The sequence below is a fragment of the Castor canadensis genome, chromosome 3, assembly GCF_047511655.1.
Source record: "Castor canadensis chromosome 3, mCasCan1.hap1v2, whole genome shotgun sequence".
NCBI classification, from domain to species: Eukaryota; Metazoa; Chordata; class Mammalia; order Rodentia; family Castoridae; genus Castor; species Castor canadensis.
In genome coordinates this window covers 159,830,515-159,854,508 of record NC_133388.1, presented here as the reverse complement: position 1 = coordinate 159,854,508, position 23,994 = coordinate 159,830,515, and the positions used below count along the sequence as shown (strand labels likewise).

Genomic DNA, 23,994 nt, shown 5'->3' with positions numbered 1-23,994 from the left:
TATCATGCCAGATCTGCAGTGAGCCCTCTCTCCCTGTCATAAACCTGACCCATAGGACCGTGGTTACTTGTAGCTATGTGCTTTAGAGAAAGAACCCCTGGATGTGGATCCAACAGATCAAGCTTCAGTGCCTGGGTTGTTACTCATTAGCACTGTGACCTTGGGTACATTGTGTAATTCTCTAAACTTCAGATTCTTAATCCTAAAATGGACCTAATATCTATCATGTTACTTGCCTCACCTACATCAGTGTTTTATTGTAAGGGACAAAGATGAGTGTCAGCATTCTGTAACCTGTGAAGTCCTATACAAATATAAATGGCTACTTTATTACCGTTAAGGCAAAAAAAGTCTTAAAAAAAGTTTAAAAATGGTATTTTGCTTTAAATTACTGAGTTAAGAATTTTATATTTGTTGAAATAGTATATCTCCTCTAATATTAGAAAAAACATATTGAAAGATCATTGTGTCTTATCCATCAAAGTCTTATGTTTAATCTCTGAAAAATCAAGAAATTTACTTAAGTTAATTTCCCAGAAAATGGAAGTTTAACTCCTTGGATGACAAATCTCAAATTTTAACGTGTTCAGTGGGAACCTTTTAAAATTGTCTTGCACAATTATCTGTACATTTACCCAATGTGGAAATATCCCCTCCTTCACCTTTGAGTTATATAAATTAAGGAAAAAAAATTTACATGGATACATTATAAAAAATTCAGATAGTATAAAAAAGTTAATGTCTCCATACACACCCCCCTCAATTTTACTCCTTAAGACCATGTCAGTTAGTTTCTTGTGGGTTCTTTCAGCTCAGTTGTATGTATATATTGTTTTACACAAGAGATTTATACTATATGGTATTCCATACCTTTCTCTTTTTCTTTTTTCACACTTTTATATCCAAGATATCTTCTCATACCAGTATGCTTAGGTTTTATGTATATACAACTGAATGTAATGTATATATATTTTCAGTCTCCTGGATAAAATGAGTTCCAACTTTTCATTTATTTTGATACTACAATCAAAGCTACAAAACCTTTTATGCATATGTATTGGCATATGTGTGGTGTTATAGTTATTATACACATTCTGAGAAATGGAATTACTGAAGCAAAATGCATGCTTAATTTTGTTGTTGGTTTTGTTTGTGGTGCTGGGGATTGAATATAGGGCTATGTACATGGTAGGCAAACATTCTACCCAGTGTTCAGTTTTTTGTTTTTTGTTTTTTTTTGGTAGGACTGAAGTTTGAACTCAGGGTTCATGTTCGCAAAGGAGGCACTCGACCATTTGAGCCCCATCTCCAGTCCCTTTTACTCTGGTTATTTTGGAGATGGGGGTCTCACAACTATTTGCCCAGGCTGGTTTCAAACCTCGATCCTCCTGATCTCAGCCTCTCGAGTAGCTAGGATTATAGCATGCATGTTTAACAACAGTTTTCTTGTGAATTGTGAAGATGCTACTTAAGTAATTTATTATTTTTTATTATTCTTTAGGGGTGTGGCAATTTCAGTTGTGGAAAACAACTGAAGATATAATTTAGTATTGAATTTATCCAAATTATGAAAGAGATGCGAATTTTGTTTTTAGCACCTTCCTGCTTTTTCTCTTGTTTTTCTAATTTTGCTTAAGATGTGTATTAATAATTCAACTACAGAAATCTCCCTTGGTGTTTTAAGCTTCCCCTTGACTGTTACTACAGATAATGCTAATATTGCTATAAATTATTATCATATTCTCCACACTAGTTTTCTACTTCTAGATTCTGGCTTTGAGTCTACTGTCAGAGTTTTCTTTCTAAAAACTCAGATTTGATCATGTCATTTTTTCCACTTATATATTTGTAACTTTGTAAAACAGTTTATCTCTGACTTCCTATTTTACACTAGTTTCTCATATATTTTACATTCTAACACATAGAACCATGTACTGGTAGGAGACTTTACACACACACACATACACACTTAAATTTTCATTTATTCATTTTATTTTTACTATCACATATTAATTATATAAAATAATGGGCTTTATCTGATATCCCTGCTTTGTAGGAAGCCTAAATAGAACAGTCACAGCCCAGGCCTGCTCTGCCATAAATATGAGACCCTACTAGAAAAATAGCAAGAACAAAAAGAACTGGGGGCATGACTTCAGTTGATAGAGTGAAAGGCCCTGAGTTCAAACTACAGTACGGCAAAAAAAAAAAGTTACCTCTTCTGTGAAGCCTTCCTTGAGTAGAGAAAATAGTGAGGTGAGATGGTTGAATGGTTGAAGCTGACAGGAACTCTGCCATTCAAGGCCTTGAAGGTTTTATTAGATGGTTTAGATTTTATTATAACAGTGCTGGCTCTGATGCATAATCTCCTTTAAGAACTGCTGTCTTGGAGTGCTCCTGTAGCTAATCTTGTCACTGCAGCATCGCTTAGTATTATAATGATTTGTTCTTCTGTCTCACAGAATATGGAGCATCATGAAGAAGGGTTAGTGTAGCAGGATTTCAATAAATTCTTAGTAGTGCTTACCTTCTATAGTTGATTTAGGTATTAAACAAAATGATATGTGTGTGTGTAGAGTGCCTGAGTAAGAACTCAGGAAATGTAAACTATTGTTATCACTAGGTAAATAAACCTTGACTTGGAGAACATGGGGTGATTTCTTGAAAGAGATGAGATTTAGTTAGTGCCTTAAAAGACCATGTAAGGATTATATTAGTGAGTTGTAATCAAACAATTTTTAAGTCAATGAAAGTGAAACTTAAAAATTTATTATAAAATGTCCATCTATTTGTCTTTGACACTTGAAAATGGGAACTATTTTTGTATCTTTATTACCTTATAGGCACCATGTAAAATTAATACATTGTTTTATATGCATAAGTAATTATGTCAAAAAAGGTGGGGTTTAGCTGTTTGTTAAAGACTCAGTTTTAGAAAAACTAATTTCTTAATTTTCTATGAACTTACAAAAACTTTCTTGGATTTGTTTTTACAAACATAAAAACATTAAGGCATTCTATGTATTTTAAAACCATTTGTGCATGTGCCCTTGAGACAAGTTGGTGGGTGCATTTTTTATCAAAACCATATACACAGTGACATATTAAATGTATCATATTATTACACTAATCATACGACTCTAGAACCAAAAGTAACCAGAGGAGTAAAGCCTATCAAAACCATCTTTTTGTTTCTGTACAATGAAATTCTTTTTAAATTTGCCAGTGAATTCATGTCAATATTGAAACCAGATGTAGACTTCCGTCTTTTAATATATTAGCTCAACTACAGAAGTCTTATTTCCATCCCTGATTGCTGAATAGTTCACTTATGGTTTTAATCTTTCTTTTACAAAAAGAATATAAAATGTGATTCAAATGATTTTAAAATGATGTTGTCCAATTTTATAGTGACAGAAATGAATGTAAACCTGTAATGTATTGAGGATAACCTTGTTAAATCCATAAATGAAATATTGTTGCTGATAAAATTTTTCTTTAAAAGGATTCTTAACAGAGATCACTAAAAGAAGTATTAGCTGTGGTTTCACAATGGATCCGTGACTTTTCCCAGAACTGAAATCTTCTGCTGTCGCCACCTCTTCCTCCTCCTATTCTTCTTCCTTCTTCTTTGGTGGGACTGGCATTTGAACTCAGGGCTTTGCGCTTGCAAAGCAGGCACTCTGCCACTTGAGCCACACTTCCAGTCCCTTTTGCTCTGATTATTTTGGAGATGGGTGTCTCACAAACTATTTTCCCAGGCTAGTCTATCTCAGCCTCCCAAGTATCTGGGATTATAGGGCTGAGCCACAGTGCCCATTTGGTACCTACTTCTGTTTTTTCTTTCTTTTAAAAAAACTTTCATTTTTTGCAGGCAGTGCTGGAGTTTGAACTCAGGGCCTTGTACTTGCTAGGCAGGCACTCTACCACTTCAGCCACTCTGTTAGCCATTGGTACCTACTTCTGTCTGAAGCAGAACTTCTGTGTTTTTTTCCCCTCAAGTGTTTTCAGTATAACCTGACCATTTTGAAATAGTTGGATTTGGGCCTATTTGAACTGCTAAAATTCTTACAGAAATGTAAAAGGTACCACTTTAAATTTCAGGCAAAAATAACAAGAAGTAGTTTCAGATAAAAAAAAAATCTAGCTTCTTTTGGTAATTGGCTGTATTTATGTAAATGAAATTTGTTTAAACAGAGATCATTTGATATTTAGGAGGATAAATGTGAGTTGCTGTGTGTTTTGATAATAAAATGGTCAACATGTCTAAAAGATATGAAATAAACATGATACAACCATTTAGATTAGGGCCCATTTATAGTGTCCCCTAAATAAATATATGTTCCTATCCCCTCTACACTCCTTCTGCATTAGTGACACATGGTGCTTGTGAAGTAGGTCAAATCTTAATAAAGATGTTGTTTTGTCTGCAGTTTATTTGATTCCACTTATACTTACAAAGGACCAGGTAAGAATTCACTTCTCCAAATTTGTTATGATCTGCATTTTGGTATTAAAAAGCTGAAATTTGGGCTATCACTTTCTGCCATTTTTCTCATCTTAATGGAAGAAAACTGGGTTTTACTTCATTTCTGAGCACCATTTTATAATTACTGTATTTCTAGTATTCAGTTCCTTATTTGAGTTATTGCCTCTGTGGTCTTTGCTTTTCTTTGGATGGTATACTACTTTTCTTATCCAAAGTCTAATTTTAATGCCACTTCCCTAGCTCTCTACTTATTTTGTGGTTCCATTTCACTTTGCAAGTGCTTCTTGTCATAGTTTATTAGTTTACCAGTCTTGTCATTCCTGCTAAATTGGTAGCCCTGAGATAAGGATATAACTTTTTCTTCCCTTTTCTTTTGTGGTATTGGGGGTTGAACCTAGGGCCTTGTGCACGCTAGGCAAACATAGCTAGTTACCACTAAACTATACCCCAGTCCTTTTTTAAAAACAAAACAAAAAAAACTTTCTCTTTTTCCACTCCCCTTCATCTGTTCCTTCTTCCCTACCTTCCTTATTTTTTTTATTGGCATGTACTAAATTGTACACAGTAACAGGTTTCGTCGTGGCATTTGTATACATGCGTATAATGTGCTTTCATCACATCCACCTCCTCCATTACTCCTTCTTCCCACTCTCCTGCCTTTTCCCTCCCTTCCACCTCTCTGTTGGTCTCACTTACTTTCATGACCTGGTTACTTGTTTTTTCTCCCTAGCTTCCACAAATGAGAGAAAATGTTATATTTCTCAGTGTAGAACTGGGTTATTTCATTTAGGATGACTAACTCCATTTCCCAGCATATAACAATTTCATTCTTCTTAATGGCTGAGTAAAATTCCATTGTGTATATATACCGCATCTTCTTCATCCATTCATTTGTTGATGGGCACCTCACCAGCATTTTTTGTTGTTTGTTTTCTTCATCATCCATTCTGATTGGGGTGAGGTAGAATCTTGATGTTGTTTTGATTTTCATTTCCCTACGGCTAACAATTTTGAATTGTTTTCTTACATTTATTGGCCATTTGTACTTCTTCATTTGAAAAGTGTGCCTTTCACTTACCCATTTATTGATTGGATTACTTGTTTTTTTGGTGTTAATCTATGAGTTCTTTATATATTCTGGATATTAATCCACTGTCAAATGAATATTTTGCAAAGGTTTTCTTCCATTCTGTAGGTTGTCTTTTCACTCTGTTGATTGTTTCTTTCACCTGTTGCAGAAGCTTTTCAATTTGCTATAATCCCATTTGTCACTTCTTGCTCTTACTTCTTGAGCTATGGGAGTCAGAAAATCCTTACCTATGTCTGTATCTTCGAGTGTTTCACGTTTGTTTTCCTCTAGTAATTTCTAAGTTTGAGGTCCTAGATGAAGATTTCAGATACATTTTGAGTGATGTTTGTACAGGGTGAGAGATAGGGATCTAGTTTTAGCCTGCGGCATGTGTTTATTTGCTTTTCCCAATACCAGTTGATGTATGTTTTTGTCACCTTTGTCAAGAATCAGATGGCAGAGTTTAGTGCTGGTGGCTCATGCCTGTAGTCTTAACTGCTTGGGAGTCTTGAGATCAGGAGGATCATAGTTCAAAACCAGCCTGGGCAAATAGTTCACAAGACCCCATCTCCAAAAATAGCCAGAGCAAAGTTTATTAGGAAAGGAATTTAGTATAACAAGATAAAAGTGGGGAGAAATAGAAACAAAACAAAACAAAATAAAACAAAAAACAAGGAGAAATACTTCCTGTTCCCCATACAGGAAATGGAAATATAGATTCCCCTCCAGTTTTTTTTTTTTAATTTTTAAGACAAGGTCTCCCTAATTTTCCCAGGCTGCCTTTGAACTTGCCATCCTCCTGCCTCAACTTCCTGAGTGCTGAGAGTACAGCTGTGAGCCACTGTGCCCAAGTATTTTTTCTTACTTAATTCATTGATGTTTCAGTGAATAAGTGCTATCTAAGACTTTTTAGAAAATACTCCTTCGTTATTAGCACTTTTTTACATACAGTTTATACTCTTCTTGTCTACCACATGTATGCTATTATTCTCAACATTGTGATCCAAATGGGACAATTTTATAATTGATACTCTAGTTTGATTTTCTTTGATAATTAGTGGTGGTTAATCTTTTCCATATATATTAACCATCTCCTTTTTTATTTTTATGATTTGCTTAATTAATTTCATTGGCCTATTTGTGGGGTTTTGTTGTTTTTTTGAAGGATTTATGTGAGCTCTTTATGATCTAGATAATTCTATACATTAAATATCTTACTGTGTTTGCTGTGGCTTTTTCTAAGTTTACATTTTTTTGTGTAGAAAAGGCTGATACTCATAATCCTTTGTTTGCTTTTTTTATCAGACTCTTTTCTTCTTGTCTTGTGATGTGAAACCTACTTTGATTTTCTGTTTTTATTTAAATATTTTAAAATGTATAAATTATTGATCCATATATTTGTATTAGTTGGACTAAACATCTATTTTCAATAAAATACTCATGAAGCCACTCATAATGTACTCAGGGTTACTTTTCAGGCCGGATAAGTGTGCTTACTTACAGGATTCAGTGGCAGGTATATTGGTTTGTTTGGCTGAGAAAACATTTTAAGTAATTTAAATTTGAATGCTGAGTGGGGCAGGCATTTTGCTTGATATTTAGGGCTGATAGTTTTACTGCTTGTGTGTGGCTGTTGTTAAGCACAGGTAGTCTTTCCCATTGATTGGTGTTAAGGCTGACAGCTCTGGACATTTGCTTTATTGATTGTCAAATGTTTTGAATTTCACAAACCTTGAAATCCCTGTTTTAAAAATTAATTACTTAATTTCTATTTTGAGACTAATTCATGCAATCATATTTGTGACATTTGGTAGTGGTGTAATAGAAGGAATATTGACTATAGGGCTGAGGTTTGAGAAAGATGCAAAAGTCTCAGAGCTTTATTATGACATTTGGGAAGAAATACAAGATGAGAAAATGGAGAGAAGAAAAGTCGTGAAATAGCAAATTGTGGAAGTTGGAGAAGAACTAATTAATGAATATGCTTCTGAGCTTGGTGCTAATACTTGGATAATATATGAGCAGGTGATGATTGCAGCCCTAGACTGTGGTTAGGATGACTTGGCATTGTTTTATCTTCAGGAGTTGAGACATTTCCCTGGCAGTCACAGAGTCAAGCAATTAATAGGCATAAGGTTTAAAGCCATGGAAAGATATGATTATGCTATATAGCTATATGATTGAATTTTACAAGAATAACCATCTAACACTGTGGTTCTGGGAAAATGATATCCACATGTAGAAAACTGAAACTAAATCCCTCTCACACTGTACAAAAATAAACTCAAAATGGATTAAAGACCTTAATATCCTACTATAGGACAACCTATGGAAAACACTTCAAGATATAGGCATAGACAATGACTTTCTGAATAGGACCTCAATAGCTAAGGAAATAGTAGTCAGAACTGACAAATGAGATTGTATCAAATTGAAAACCTTCTGCAAAGCAAAAGAAACAATCAACAGAGTGATAGACAGCCTACAGGATGGGAGAAAATCTTTTGCCAGCTATTCCTCTGACAGGGGATTAATTTCTATACTATATAAAGAACTCAAAATAGCAGATAATCTAATCAATAAGTGGGCTATAGAACTGAACACCTTTTCATATGAAGTAGAAATGTCCAATAAGTACATGAAAAGATGTTCAACATCTTTATCCATTAGGGAAATGAAAATCAAAAGTACATTGAGAGTCCATCTCACCCCAGTCAGAATGGCTGTTATCAAGAAAACAGATAACAAATGCTGGTGAGAATATAGGGAGAAATGAACCCTTATTCACTGCTAGTGGGATATAAATTATTGTAGCTACCATGGAAGTTCCTCAAAAAAAAAATAAAAATATATTGTTCATATGATCCAGCCATACTGTGGTCATTGCTGATAAACAGAAAAATCCAGATTCTCATATCCCCATGTTGATGCATCCAGGCAGGATATGGAGACGTAGTGAGGGTGAAATAAAGGTTAAAGAAAAACCATAATGAAGTTTTGCTTTAGGTCTACCCTGTTCACCTTTAACTGTTTAGAGCCATATTCAGGCTAGGTCCACAGTTATTCTTATAAGCTTCATGAGGACAGAACTGTCAGTTTTCTCTCACTGTATATCCAGCATCTTTAACAATGTCTATACAGTAGAACCTAGTCAAGTAGATATTTGTTGAATGAATAAAAAGATTGATGTCCTAATGAGAATGAGTTTATTTAGTTGTTAAGAATAGACTCTTTCCACATGAAAATCTTTTTGTTAATGTATCATAGAATCATAGAGTTGGAATGAACCTTTCATATCATCTACCAAAACCAGGCAGTGCATGAATTAGTATAAGATCTAGTCTTTGTGTGGTTTTGTTCTCTGACTATATAGCATTGAAATCAGGTACAGCTTGAGATCCAGAAACATAGTGGGTTTATTTAATTCCAAATGTTCTCTAGTATAGCTCTGAAATACTGGGTACAGGATCAGAAATGAAGAGTTGATGGAGGATTAGTGACTTATTTATTGGTTGGAATAGTATAATGTTAAGAGGATAAAAATTGAAGTCTAGGTAACTGTGAAAAAGTCATCACTGAAGTAATTTTTAAGAAGATACAGTTTTATGAATTGATACTGATGTTGTAACACCCCAAGCCCTTTTTTTCTCTATATAATTAGTGAGGGTGGGGAAAGGAGAAAAGTGAGGCTCATATAATAGTATCCCACCTTGCATACCCCCTGTAGTGGTAGATGTGGCCCTAAACAACTCTCCTACCTTCCACTTTCTGACCTTGACTGCAAACCACTAATTTAGAAAGATTTGGAATATCAGGAAGAGGGCATCTCCTTTCTGTTTGTATCAACAGTTCTGTACCCATTCATTCATTACTTATTGAGCCAGGCATGGCTGTAAGCATTGTGGATACATCCATAACAAACAAAGATCTCTGCTTTTTTGGACTGTTTCTTAGTGCAAGTGCTGTCCAACAGAAATGTAACATGAGTGACATGTAATGAAAAATTATCAAATAGTCACATATAAAAATAAAAAGGCACAAGTTAAAATTAATTTAATAATTTATTAACATGTTAAAATATCATTGTTATATAATAGGTAATATATTTTAACAAATTAACAAAGCAAACATTAGTATTTTATAATATACATATAATATTAATGTTAATGTATTAGTATTAGACAATATTACTATACAACACTTAAAAGGGAACCAGTGTATGAATTATTAGTAAGATATCTTACATTCTCTTTTTTGTATTAAGCCTTGATCTTTGGTGTATATTTTACCTTTATGTCATATTTCAAATGCTTAAAAACCTTGTGCTACTAGTTGCTACTGTATTGATAGTGTTTACCTTCTGTGTATTGTTAAGATAGACCATCTCATCTCAGGTAGAGAAGAAATTTCTGGAAACACCAGAATGTTCAAATAATCCAGATTCTTTCTCTGTGGCTGGTAAAGCCTAATGTAATCTGAATCCTGCCTGTCTCTCAGATCTCATCTAGAGCTAATTTCTTCCTAGCTCACTAAACTTTAGCTTTCTTTCTTTAACTCAAGTATCATTGACTTTTCTTGAATCAAGCTACTTTTTTCCCCCCTCCTAATTTTATTTTTATTGTGGTCAAATACACAAAACAAATTTTATCTTTGTTTGGGAGGGGTGGTAGTACTGAGGTTTGAACTCAGGACCTTGCACTTGCCAGGGAAGTGTTATACAACTGCAGCCACTTCTCTACCCTTTTTTGCTTTAGTTATTTTTCAAATAGGGTCTCACACCTTTTGCCTGGGTCTGGCCTTAGACCTGTTCCTCCTACTTACCCCTCCTATGTAGCTGGGATGCCTGGTGTGTTTTTTGAGAATGGTCTCACTAATTTTTTGCCTGCGTTGGCCTTGAACTGCAGTCCTTCTTACCTTCCAAGTAGCTGGGATTGCAGGTATGTACCAGCACACTCTGCCCAATATTTACCTTTTTTTTTTTTTTTGTGATGCTGGGATTTTAAACTCAGGACTTTGTACTTACTAGGCAGGTGCTGTGCTGCTTGAGCCATGCTCCCCGCTTTTTAGTTATTGTGAATAGTGCTGCTGTGAATACAGTATGCAAATTTCTCTTTGAGACTCTGCTTTCACTTAATTTTGCTGTTTGCTGGGAACTGGAATTTCTAGATCAAAAGGCAATTCTGTGTTTAATTTTAAAGGAATTATCATACTGTTTTCTGCAACAGCTGTACCATTTTACATTCCCACCAACTGTGCACAAAGGTTCCAATTTCTTCACATCTTTGTTACCACTTGCTATTTTGCTTTTCACTTGTAGTCCTTATAAAGTGAAGCGGCATTTCATTGTGGATTTGATTTTTGATTTTAATTTCCTAATGATTACTGATGTTGAGCATCTTTTCATGTGCACGTTGGCCATTTGCTTATCTTTGTGGAAATGTCTATTCAAGTCCTTTGCCTATTTTAGAATCAAATTTTTATTTAATTGTTGAGCTTTAGGAGTTTTCTCTATGTTCTGGATTTTAATTTCTAATTGGATATATAAATTGCAGTTTTTCTCCCATTCTGTGTGTTGTGTTTTTAGTCTGTTGAGATCATCTTTTTTTTTTTTTTTCCTTTTGCAGTGCTGGGAATGGAGCCCTAGTACCTCACGCATTACTAAGCATGTACTCTACCACTGAGCTCACCCCAGCCTGAGATTGTCTTTCAATGCACAAATTTAAAATATTTTCATAAAGCCCAGCTTGTCTGTGTTTTCTTTTGTTTCCTGTGCTTTTTTTGGTCATGTCCAGGAAATCTTTGCCACATCAAATACTGTGAAGCTTTTGTCTTATTTTTCCTCTAAGAATTACATAGTTTTAGATCTTTGTTTCGAGTTAATTTTTGTTATGATATTTGGTGTGCTTTAGCATGTGGATATCCAGTTTTCCTAACGTCATTTATTGAATAGACTGTTCTTTCCATATTAAATGGTTTTGGTACGCTTGCTTATAGTTACATGATAGTCTGTGTACAGGTTATTTCTGGGTTCTTTACTCTGTTTCATTCATCCTTATTTCTTTCTCTGTTTCAGTACCACCCTGTTGTGATTACTATAGCTTTGCAATAAGTTTTGAAATCAGGAAGCAAGAGTCCTCCAGCTTTATTCTTCTGTTTAAAGATTGTTTTGGCTACTTAGGATCCTTCATGTATTTTAACGTGGGTTTTTAAAATTTCTCCATTAACATCACTGGGATTTTGATTAAGACTACTTAATCTGTGCATTGCTTTGGTTAATATGGGCATCTTAACAATAGTAGGTCTTCTTTTTCATGAACATGGGATATGTTTTCATTTATTTATCTCTTTAATTTCTTTCAGTAATGTTTTGTAGTTCTCATCGTACAAGTCTTTCTCCTTCTTGGTTAATTCCTAGTATTTTATTCTTTTGCTGTTATTGTAAATGGAATTGTTATTATAATTTCCTTTTTATATTGCTTGTTATTGGTTTATAGAAATACAATTGATTTTTGTGTGTTGACTTTGTATCCTGCTACTTTGTAGAATTCATTTATTAGTTCTGACAGTTTTATTGGTCTGCAAACAGGGATAATTTTACTTCTTTCTCTCCAGTTTGGATGTCTTTTATTCTTTTTCTATGTAATTGTGCTGGCTAGAACTTTCCAGTACTATGTTGATTAAAAGTGTCAAAACAGGTATACCAGCTTGTTTCTGATCTTAGAAGAAAAAAGCTTTAAATTTTTCACCATTGGGTATGATGTTTGTGTGGATTTTTCCTTTGTGGCTTTTATTGTTTTTTGAGATATTGTAATTTGAGTTCTAGTTTGCTGTGCTTTATTATGAAAGAGTGTTAAAGTTAGCCAAATGATTCTGCTAGCAGTTGAGATGATCATGTGATTTCATGTATTTCATTCTCTTAATGTGGTAATTTATATTGTTTCAATTTTGTGTGTTAAATCATCCTTACATTCCAGAAATAAATTTCATTTGGTTTTGCTGAATTGAATATGCTTGTATTTTGTTGAAGAGTTGTGCATTAATGTTCATAAAGATTTTGGTCTGTAGTTTTCTTTTCTTGCAGTGTCTTTTTCTGCCTTTGGTGTTAGGTTAATACCACATAAAATAAATTACCTCCTCTTCGTTTTTTTTTGGAAATATTTGAGAAGTTCAATCAAGGTGTTTTTATTCCCCCACCCTCCCACATGTGGACTGTTCTGTTCCCAGATAACTTTCATGTCATTTGGACCTCAGTGAAAATGTCTTTTGGTGGGGTCCAGGGGTATAGCTCAGCGGTAGAGTGCATGCTTACTTAGTATACATGAGGCTCTGGGTTCAATCCCCAGGCCTCCCCTGCCAAACAACAACAACAATAAAAATAATTAAACTCTCTCAGATCTTCTTAGATATCTAATCTAAAGTAGCTTCTTAGTAATTCGCTATTATTATTATAATCTCTTTTATTATCCTCATAACAGTTGTCACTGACCTTTTTCTGTGTTAGCCTGTTTTCTATCAAATTATCATTTCCTCTGTGCAGAGAATGCAAGTTCCTTCATTTTTGGTTTTATGGTGATTTCATTTCATAGACATAATTGATTAAGTCATTGGACCTTGGTGATTAAGTCAAAAATCCAGGCATAGGGATGAGATTTCCAATCTTTTAATCAATGATTGTTTCCCCTAGCAACCAGGTCCCATCTTAAAATTGTGTAGGTCCTAGGAAAAGTCACTCATTAACATAAATAAACTCAGGTATAATTGAAAGGGGCATATGATGAATTAAAAAATTGTCTTCTTATCCTCTTATTAGTCAACAAATTTCAGATGGTAGGAACATTGAAAGAAGATGAATTATTTCTTATTATTTTATAACATCACAGTACTTCATAGGATGGTCATAAGGATAAATGAGATAAAACATGCAAAACTCTTAGTAATGCTATAGATAGCATTGCTACAACAGTTAGAAATGTTTCCTTTTCCTCCCTTCTATCTTCAACCTTCTTTCTTCTCTCCTTTTTCATTCCTCTGATTGCCTTTGCTTGTGTTCTCATTATCCTGATCTTGCTCTGACATTTTCCTTTTTGAGTTTTCAGAATTAGGCAAAAATCCCAGACTTGGGTGGATTAGGGATGACCTGGCTGGAAGCAGGAGTGGCACTAGTGTAAGTGCTTCATGCAGGACACTTATGGCAAGCCATCCTCCTTCATTTCTATTCCTTCATGTAAAGCTTCAATTTTTGTTTTTCTAAAGAATTATAGGCATCACAGGAAAGAGTATCTGAATTTTTTTTTCATGATAGCTACACCACCCAAGTATTAAATGACATGGGAAATAGTGATTTCTTATTGTCGTGCTTATTCTTGGGTCATGTTCATTGCTTTATGAATTGATAATTTTAAAGAAAAGAGAAATCTAATCAATTTCATCATCAAAGTGTGTGATAAGAATGACAGAGTATTGTTGGGGTGGTAGTGGAAAAGAAGTTCTTTATGCTTTAGTCTTTTTGTACAGGTTTGTTGGGTATTAGAATTACTTCTTATGCTTTGTAAGAGTTTATCCAACACAGTGTTTCAATATGGTAAAAATATTTCTTTCTAGTTGACAGAAGATGAAATTGCAACCATTCTAAAGTCTACACTGAAGGGATTAGAATATTTGCACTTTATGAGAAAAATACACAGAGATATAAAAGCTGGAAATATTCTCCTTAATACAGAGGGACATGCAAAACTGGCAGATTTTGGAGTGGCTGGCCAATTAACAGTAAGTTGACTCTAATCCTTTTGGAAAAATTTTTGACTGTTCAGGTTTGATTGTGTCCAAACTTTGATAACTTTTTTGGGAGTGTGGGAAGAAATATGCAACTTCATTATTTTTGTGGAGCAGCCATAATTGAGCCAAATTTGGTATTATTTCTTTTAGTTACCATTTAAGGGTCATTGAATATAAAAATCTATCTTGTCATAATTCTTGTGTTTTGTGAAAAGGAAGCTACATAGTTCCTCTTGGTACATTGTTTTTTGTAGTTTTTATTTTTATGATGACTATCTTTAATGAACTAGAGTAATTTACTTGTGGACTCTTGATTATTTCAGAATTTAAAATTCCAAGATATGTCATGTTGTAACTAGTTTAAGTTTGGAAAGTAGTTAATTTCCAATAGAATCTATGGTCTTTGGAGGTTTAACATATGATTTTAAACAATACATTGGTATATAAATTTCCTTTGGATCTTTGTAATAGTTTGATGTGATAATTTTTTTTTTTGATGGTACTGGGGTTTGAACTCAAGGCCTTACACTTGGTAGGCAGGTGCTCTACCACTTGAGCCACTCCACCAGTGGGTCTTTGTAATAGTTTATATCTAATGTTATTGCAGGACACAATGGCAAAACGTAATACTGTAATAGGAACTCCATTTTGGATGGCTCCTGAGGTAATTCAAGAAATAGGCTATAACTGCGTGGCTGACATCTGGTCCCTTGGCATTACTTCTATAGAAATGGCTGAAGGAAAACCTCCTTATGCTGATATACATCCAATGAGGGTAAGAAAATTACATTTTGCTAAAAATGTTGTCTTTGTAAGTATTGTAGTTTTGTATGTCAGTATAAGTAAACATAACAAAAATAAGTTCATTTGAAGTTAGAGTTTGTGTAAAAATTAGTAATCTGTCAAAGATTGATAATTCTTAATTTCTCTTTCCTTTGAATTCTTAACTGTGAAAAAAAAGTTCTGAAGACTGTGTTTATCTTCTACAGTGAGTACTTTCCTTCATCCAAAATATACCTCTAAAATCCTTGCTTTTTAGTAGAAGGGTTGGTTAATCATCTTTGGTTTTTTAATTCATTGTTTTCTCAATGTGAATGTGTTAAGAGTTTGAAGAAATCAGTTCTTAGTTTTCTACTTACTGTGCATTGTCTACCTTTCTGTGTTTTTCTTTCTCCCTTTATCTTATTAGTCTGAGGCTGATTTTAAAGAATCCTGATTTCTAATACTACTATCCACCTTTAAGGAAATTAGGTGTATTTCTTTAGTAAGTACTTCCTGAGAAAATAGAATTCATTTTTTTTTGAACACCATTCTATGCTTCTGTGGACTCTTTCCAAGATAATACATGTCTTGCATATTCAAGTCTGATTTTCTTTGCTTTAAGGCTTATAGTAGTACAGCTTTTAGATTAATAAGCATGCGAATCTCAACTCATCACAGGTATTTATCTTTGTGTACTTACTGCCCTCTAGTGGCAGTAGTTGCCTCAGGAAGGATATAGGAATGAAGAGGGAAGGAAGTGTGTGTTTGGGAGCCTGGTGTGAATATTTATAGAAAAGAGGAGATAATAGAGTGACTGGAGAAATGTGTGAAGTAAATAGATGGGAGGAAAAAGAATACTATTTTTGGTACTTTTTTTCCATTTTTATTAGCATGTTAGTTGTATGGGGGTATTTTTTTTTCATTTTTATTAGCATATTAGTTGTATGTGGGATTTCATTGTAACATTTACATATGTGCTTACAATCATGTTAATTAGATTCACCCCTAAGAATTCAGTATTTTAGAATATCTGAAGAGGAATAAATTGGAATCAGGTCTCTGACATTATAGTTCTACTAAGCATTAGATTTCAAAAATATAGATAACATTATACTGTATTGAGAATATTTTAAAATCTGCCTGCCATATTGAGACACATTACAGAAACAATCATTTCAATAATACAGTTGTATTAAATACATATTATCTTCTTTGTACATAAGAATTTCTATAGCTAAAATGAAAAGTTAAAATAACATCAGTTCTTTATTTGAGAATAACATGAAAAAAGCAAGGCAATTGTAAAAATAGAAACACAAAGTTTCACTTCTTATCTGATTTTTAGTTATCCATGGTACTTTTAGTTAGGGTGTTTGTAGGGTGATCCTCAAGTAAGGTGTATTTGAGTTTCAAGAAGTGAGGTTTACTAAATTATTCAAGGTAACCTGGATAAGTTCCAGAGTTGAGATTTAATCTAGGTCTTACATTATCATAATTTTTATTATTACTATTCTGCTTCCTCCCTTCTTTGTAAACCTCAATTTTCCCCCCAAAATATTTGATCTTGTGTTAGTCTCTCTAGCAGATAGCAAAGAATTGTAATTTGTGACCCCTGCTTTAAGGATTTTAAAATACCACTCGAGAGTTTGAATTCATACATATGAAATGATAAAAATATACCTGAAGACAGTATTTCCCTTTTAAAACATACATACGCTGTATATATTGCAAGCACCCTCAAATGCCTTACTTTTCCTGTCAATCTCAGTGATTGACAGGATTTTTCAAGTCCCAACTCATTTTATTTATATAGAGCCTTCCTTGACAGCTATTACCCATTTCTGGTTTTTCCTCATAATTTGTATATGGGTCATTCTTGACTCTCTGGTTCTTGGGGCAGTTTATAAAGTATTGCCTTGGTGCATTTCCAAATATAGTATGGCTTTAAGGACAATCCAAGCGATTTTATCATTATTTAAATTTTCATGTGTTTGTAAGCCATTTTGTAACTTACAGTTTTGAACTGCAAATGCTGGGAAGCTGTCAAGATCATGTAAAAAATAGGAGTTTTCCAAAATTTGAATCTTCACTTAAAAGCTCAAATATTCTCACTGGCAGCAAGTACTGTCTGTTGTTTCCTTGAAATGATAGGTTCACATGGTTCATTTTTGAGAAAATGTATTTCATATACCCAAGTTTGAGTAACCCTAGGTTTTCTGTCCGTTCCTTAAAAAAAGAGTTGCAACTTGGTTAGCTCAGTCACACAGTGCTTTTCCTTGGAATAATCATTGTTCTTTGGTATGTGTATTCCTCATTTTGTCAAACAATATTAAGATATATTTAAGGGTGAATAATAAAACTAGCAATCTTTACTGTTTCATCAAAGTTTGCAGTAGTTTGGTGGTAGTGGTGGTGGGGGTCAACTGGAGAGATAAAAGCTATTCACGAGTTAAAAAAAAGATTGTTGAGAGCCCAGATAAAAGTGAGAAACTGTAGTGTCATGGATACTAGTTTGTCTGCCTTTGGCAGCACTCATCTGTGGAATATAGTGCATTATGACCTAGACATCTAGGTTTGGGTTTTAATGAATGAGTGTCTTAGAAGGATGGGACTATAGGGATCTTAAGAATACTGTTGAGAGAGTAGTTGGGATGATTACTACGGGATACAGTTTGGAGAGAGAGGAAAGTGCAAGGAAATGGAGGGATAGAGGAGCTAGACAATGGGTGCACAGCAGTCACTTGGGGAACTTTGAAAAAATTCTTATTCTTGCATTCTTCTCAAAACTGGTTAAATTATAATTTTAATCTTTAGCAGTATTACACAGCCGATAATGGTATAGTCAAGATACGAGAAAGCTCTAGGATATGAAACTGACTTGTGGAGTAAAACAGTGAAATTGTCTTTTTTAATTAAACTTTTTTTTTTACCGTAACAACTTTGTGAAAGAAGTATTAAAATTTCCATTTTAATGGGTAGATTGGATAAATTAGATATTTAAAGGATTACATTATTTGTTAACATGACAACCTGTCAGTAGCAACACCAAGATGTGAACTCAAGATGGTCAATGTTCTTGTCTAGACCCCACACCAAAGAAATACCTTTTGTATTTATATCTCAACTCCAGGCAAATAAAGGATAAAGGATAAGTATCTGCGTACCATGTAATCTTGTTATTATAATTATTCATTTAAATATGAGGTGGCATGAAACAAGCAAGTTACAATTTTGTTTGTTTTGTTCTCCACTATTTTTTGGTGATATGGTTTATTTATTTATTTATATGGGTTGATAAGATAACTAGTAATCTATAAGTTGTAGATGTGATTAACAGAAAAACCACCACAGCAGATAAAGGCAAAGAATGCTAGTTCTTTTAATATAAATAAAGGGTATTATGTATCAATGGCTATCTAGAATAGGAGACAAAGTTAGGATGTGGTAGACTAGCTTCCTTAGCCTCCACATCCAGGGGGTGCCTAGCAAGTGCTGATCTTGCGTGACTGGGTGAGAATTCTGATGAGTCTTTCTGAAATTCCTGTTGGCCATTCTCATAGGATTCTGGCATTTACCACTATGCCTGCCCACTAGATGCATATAATAGAACATTCCAGAAGCGTAGTGCTGACTTCTAGACTGAGTAATCAAGGATTTGATTTTCCAGTTTTTTTTCTTAGTTATACCATGTTTTTACTATGTCCAGGCTCCATGCCTGAATGAACCTGTTTTTGCTTGGGGCAGCAAAAAATTAGGCACAAAAGAGAATGGAGTTTGTCTTACTTATATGGCCACAAATTAATGTGTTTTTCATTGGTCAAGTTTTTTGTAAGACATATATTTGGAGTGTCATAGCCTGAGGGATATGAACAGCTTAAAGATGGTACTAAATTAGAAAATGAAAATGATTAAGTTGGAAATTTGCAGTTAATTAAGAATGGGTCTTTTGAAGGTGGTAGGGCTAAGGTCACTTGTGTATATGTCTTAGTTTATCAGCTATTCTGTTTCATCATCCTTGAGGCAGAATAAGAGGTGTTAAGAGTATAGATATTCAAGGAGGAATTTTCTAACAGAAAGAGTTATTTAAAATGTTGGATTTGAGCTGGAGCTGGTGGCTCATGCCTATAATCCTAGCCCCCTGGGAGGCTGAGATAAGATTGGGAGGATTGAAGTTTGAAGCCAGGCTTCAATTCCTGAGACCCCCACCCCCATCTTCAAAATAACCAGAGCAAAATGGACTGGAGGCATGACTCAAACAATTGATTGTGTGCTTTGCAAGCATGAAGCCCTGAGTTCAAACTTGGGTCGTTGTGTCCCCCGCCCCACCGCAAAAAAGAAGCTGAATTTGTTTAATGGTAAGGGATTAACTAATTTGTTAGTTTTGTTGCTTTATTTTTTTTTTAAAGAAACTTGTATGCAAACAAGTCTGCATTGTGGCAGATGGTAATAATCTAGTAAAGAGCCATGATGAAAACTACACTAAAACATGCAAAGCAAACAGGAGAGGGATGAAAATGTGCTTATAAATTTATATCCAGCTATTAGATTAAAATTAATGAGTAATAGCAGATGGAGGTAAATCTGCTTAGACTATCAAGCAAATTTTTATCAAAACCTAGTTTATTTTTAAAAAGTTAAATATGAAACAACAGGATTAATTTTGGTGAGCTAAGTAAATATAGCTTAAAAATTTTAATTTCACATTCAATTAACTGCATAACTTCTGTAGAAATCAGTCTTCTATCTTTCTCAGACTTTTATGAAATATAATTAAAAAAGAGAAAATGAGTAAATAGTATTATTTTCCTAAGTATCTATCACTATACTTTTCTACCAAACCCACACACATTATTCCTTAGAGATCACTGAAACCAAGTAGATTGTTTTTGACAGTTTTGGTTTTCCTTTGTTTTATAAGTTTTTGTGTTTGGTACTCATGTTCAGCATAGTGAGTAACGAAAGAACTGTTAAGAGTCAGACAGAGGACAGCAAGAAAAGTGCCTGATGATTTCTTGAATTTAAGTAAAGGAAAGAAAAGAAAAATTGAACTAAGAATTTTACTTATAGCACAAAAGTGAACATTTATTGCCCTTTTAAAATAAGGTCTACAAATATGTAGCGTATTTTAGGGAGATCTGTGTCAAATGTGATTTAAGAAAACAATTGGAAGCACTTTGATGGCAGTTTTCTGGAAATTCAACTCATGTAAAGCATGACAACTCTGTTTAAGACTAAGTTAGGTATTATTTTAGACTGAAGAAAAAAAGCTTCTCTGTGCTTTCATACCGTCTACTTTTTTTTTCTTTCCATACTGGGAAATGAACACTCTTCTAGGCAAGCACTCTGCCACTTGAGCCATGCCTCAGTTCTTTGGGTTTTTTTTTTCAGATAGGGTCTTGCACTAAGTTTGCCCAGGCTGTCCTTGGAGTGCTATCCTCTGTCTCCACCTTCTGCATACACTGCACCACACTTTTTTTTTTTGTAGTACTGGAATTTGAACTCAGGACCTGCACCTTGAGCCACTCCATCAGCCTTTCCTTGGGAAGACTTTTTTTTTTTTTTCTTAAATTTGAGATAGGGTCGCACAAAGTATTTCTCTGGGCTAGCTTCAAACTGCAGTCCTTCTGATCTCTGCCTCCTGAGTAGCTAGGATTACAGGTATGAGCTACTAGCACTCAGCTTGTTTTTAAAGGTAAGGTAAGGTCTTGCTAAATTTTTACCCAGGCTGGCCTTGAATTGTTAACCTCCTGTCTCTATCTCCTGAGTAGCTGGTATTGTAGTGTGCACCACTATGCTAGACCAATGCTTTTTCTTTTTCCTTCAGTGCTGGGGAGTCCAAGACTTCCCACATGCTAGGCAAGTGCTCTACTACCGAGCTACATTCCAAGTCCTCCACTTATTTTTAAAGAAAAACCTTGTTAAAATTTTCAAATAAGGAAAAGTCATTTTTGATGAGTAATGTTTTTGAAAATAATGTTCTTTCTTTCCTGAACAACCTTTTCCTCAACCTTGCTATTTTTCAACTGTTGCTATCTTCTTTTGAGAAACATAACATTTTAATAGGTGAAGTAAATACTCCAAGGGCTAGAGGTGTGGCTCAATTGGTACAGCACCTGCCTAGCAAGCATAAAGCTCTGAGTTCAAACAAAAAACAAAAAACAACAACAAAACAAAACAACAAAAACCCTCCAGTACATGCAGGGTAAGCAGAATGGGGGAGTTCACTCTTTATAAAGCATATTAAAAAATAAAATGCTTTTATCCATTGTAAATCACATGGCACTGCTTTTTTCACAACCAAGTATACTCCTCATTCAAAATGATTTCCTTAAAAACAAAGTAAACGAAAAATAGCTAATAGGCTTATCTGTAGAGTGAAAACCAAGTATACCATTAAAAAAAATTAAAACCTAGTATGGAAAAAGATAAATGAATGTATGATATCCTTTCTATCTGATTAATGATAAGATTTGGTTCAGAAATTCTTGATTGGACCTATAGGTGGGAGTTGAATAATACCACACCTAGCATACTTATACACCTTCTGTAGGCTTAATAGATAGCTGGGCCGTTTTAGTATGCATGGTACCACCTCTTGCAAGATTCTTTATGAGCATTTAACACTTGGTAAAGGTGAAGGGCTGGGAACGGTGTACAGAACAAGTATTGTCATTTAGTCTAGGAGGCCAAAAATCTGAAATCAGAATGTTGCCAGTGCCACACTCCTTCCAGAGGAGCCCAAGGAGAATCTTTTCTTTGCCTCTTTCAGCTTTTGGAAGCTGCAGTCAGTCCTTAGCTTTCCTTGGGTTGTAGTTGTATCTCTCCAGTCTCTGTCTGCATTTTCATATTGCATTGTCCACTGAGTGTCTGTTTCAAAATTTTCTCTACCTTTCTTTCATAAGGACACTTGTCATTGGATTTAATACCCACTCAGATAATCCTTCTTTTAAGATCCTTAACATAATTATATCTGCAGAGATAATATTTTTCCCAGGTTATATGTAAAGCTTTGGGGATTAGGATGAGGACATCTCCCAAGAGAGGGTACCATTCAACCAACTATACCCCCTGTAATCTGGTCCCTTCTTTAAAATAATAATACACACATACATGCATGTATGTAAAATTTAAGATTAATAATTAAGATTAATGACATATGAAATATAAAATTTACTGTTGTAACAATTTTTAATTATATAGTTCATTGGCATTAAGTACATTTAGTACATTAAGTACATTTACATTGTTCTACAGCTATCACCAATGTTAATTTCCAAAAACTTTATCATCCCAAACTGAAACCCTGTACCTGTTAAACAATAGGTTTCTATATCCTCTTGCTGCAGCACCTGGGAACCATTGTTCTACATTCTGTCTTTATGAGTTTGACTATTCTAAGTGCCTCATATGTGCCTCATTGAGTGGAATCATACAGTATTTGTCCTTTTGTGTGTGGTTTTTTTTTCACTTAGCCTAATGATTTCACGGTCATGCTGTGGTATGTAGCAGAATTTCCCTCCTTTAAAGGTTGAATAATATTTCATTGTGTGTGTTTGTGTGTGTGTTTACACACATATATATATACACATTTATTACATTTGGTTATTCATTTATATATTGACAGATACTTGGGTTTCTTTCTCCTTTTGGTTACTGTAAATAATACTACCATGAATGTGGGTAGGTCTCTTTGAGACCCTGCTGTCTCTTGGGTGCATAAAGTAGAATTGCTACATTATTCGTTTTAATTTTATTTTTAAAGATATATTTTTATAAATATTAAAATAATTTAATTGTTTTAATATTTTGAGGACCCTCCACATTATTTTCCATAGTAGCTGTACTGTGTTATATTCCCAGTAGCAATGTATAAATTTCTTCACATCCTTGTCAACACTTATTATTTTCTTTAATTACAGCCATTTAGTGGGTGTAAAGTGCTATCGTGGATTTGATTTGCACTTCCCAGATGACTAGCGGTGTTGACTGTTTTTCATTTGCTTATTGTTCATTTATGTATCTTAATTGGGGAAAGGTCTATTCAAGTAATTTGACTGTTTTCTTTCTTCTTTACTTCTTTCCTCTCTCCCTCCCTGCTGTTTTGGGGATTAAACTCAGGGTTTTGCACATGCTAGAGAAGCAATCTACTACTGAGCTATAGCCCCATGCCCCTTTGCCTGTTTTTTGCCTTTTCCTGGCAAGTCTCACACTCACTAGGCAAGTACTTTATCACTTGAGCCACATCTCTGACCCCTTTCAATTCATTTTTCAGATAGGGTCTCATGCTTTTGTTCAGGATGCTTTTGGCCTTGGATCTCAGTTCTTCCACCTCTGCCTCCTACACAGTTATAATTACAGTCATATACCACCATGCTTGGCTTGTTTCTTGAGGTAGTGTCTCACTAGCTTTTGCCCAGGCTGGCCTCAACTGCAGTACTCCCATCTCTGCCTCCTGTGTAACTGGGATTACAGGCTTGCATTGCTGTGCTTAGCGTCCTTTGCCCGTTTTAAAATTGGGTAGTTCTGTTGTTGTTGATTTCTGGTCTCATTTTGTTTATGTCTCTCTCATATTCATCTGCATTTTTCTCATTGCTGGCATAAGTCTCCTAGACCTTTGGCTTTTTATTGCCTTTGTTTATTGTCCTTCCAGTTGTTCCCTCTATTGTTTTTGTACCTTAATGCTAATAGTCAGTCTAAATCCCTTTGTATTTCTTTGTTTATAATTAGTCCATTGAGAGGTCTTTGTATCAGAATAGTTTTCACTCACTGTTTATATGCAAATGACTTGCTCATTTACCAAGTAGAGGATATTTGTATTTAATTATGTATGTGCAGTTTGTTCTTTATTCTGTGTGTTACATGTGTTCTGAAGAAGTTGTGTAAATAGTTAATAGTTGTC

General features: G+C 34.4%; 1 protein-coding gene across 6 annotated transcripts in view; it reads left to right on the top strand.

Moving 5' to 3' along the window:
* Stk3 (serine/threonine kinase 3) overlaps positions 1-23,994 on the top strand; it is a 313,658-nt gene that overhangs the window by 80,897 nt on the left and 208,767 nt on the right. For 5 of the 6 annotated variants that reach the window (XM_074068900.1, XM_074068899.1, XM_074068903.1 and 2 more), the window contains 2 exons: positions 14,160-14,324; positions 14,941-15,108. The exons of the other annotated variant lie outside the window; for it this stretch is intronic. In XM_074068900.1, the coding sequence (XP_073925001.1) occupies positions 14,160-14,324; positions 14,941-15,108 (333 nt within the window). The remainder of the gene's footprint in view (positions 1-14,159; positions 14,325-14,940; positions 15,109-23,994) is intronic. 6 annotated transcript variants of the gene reach the window in all.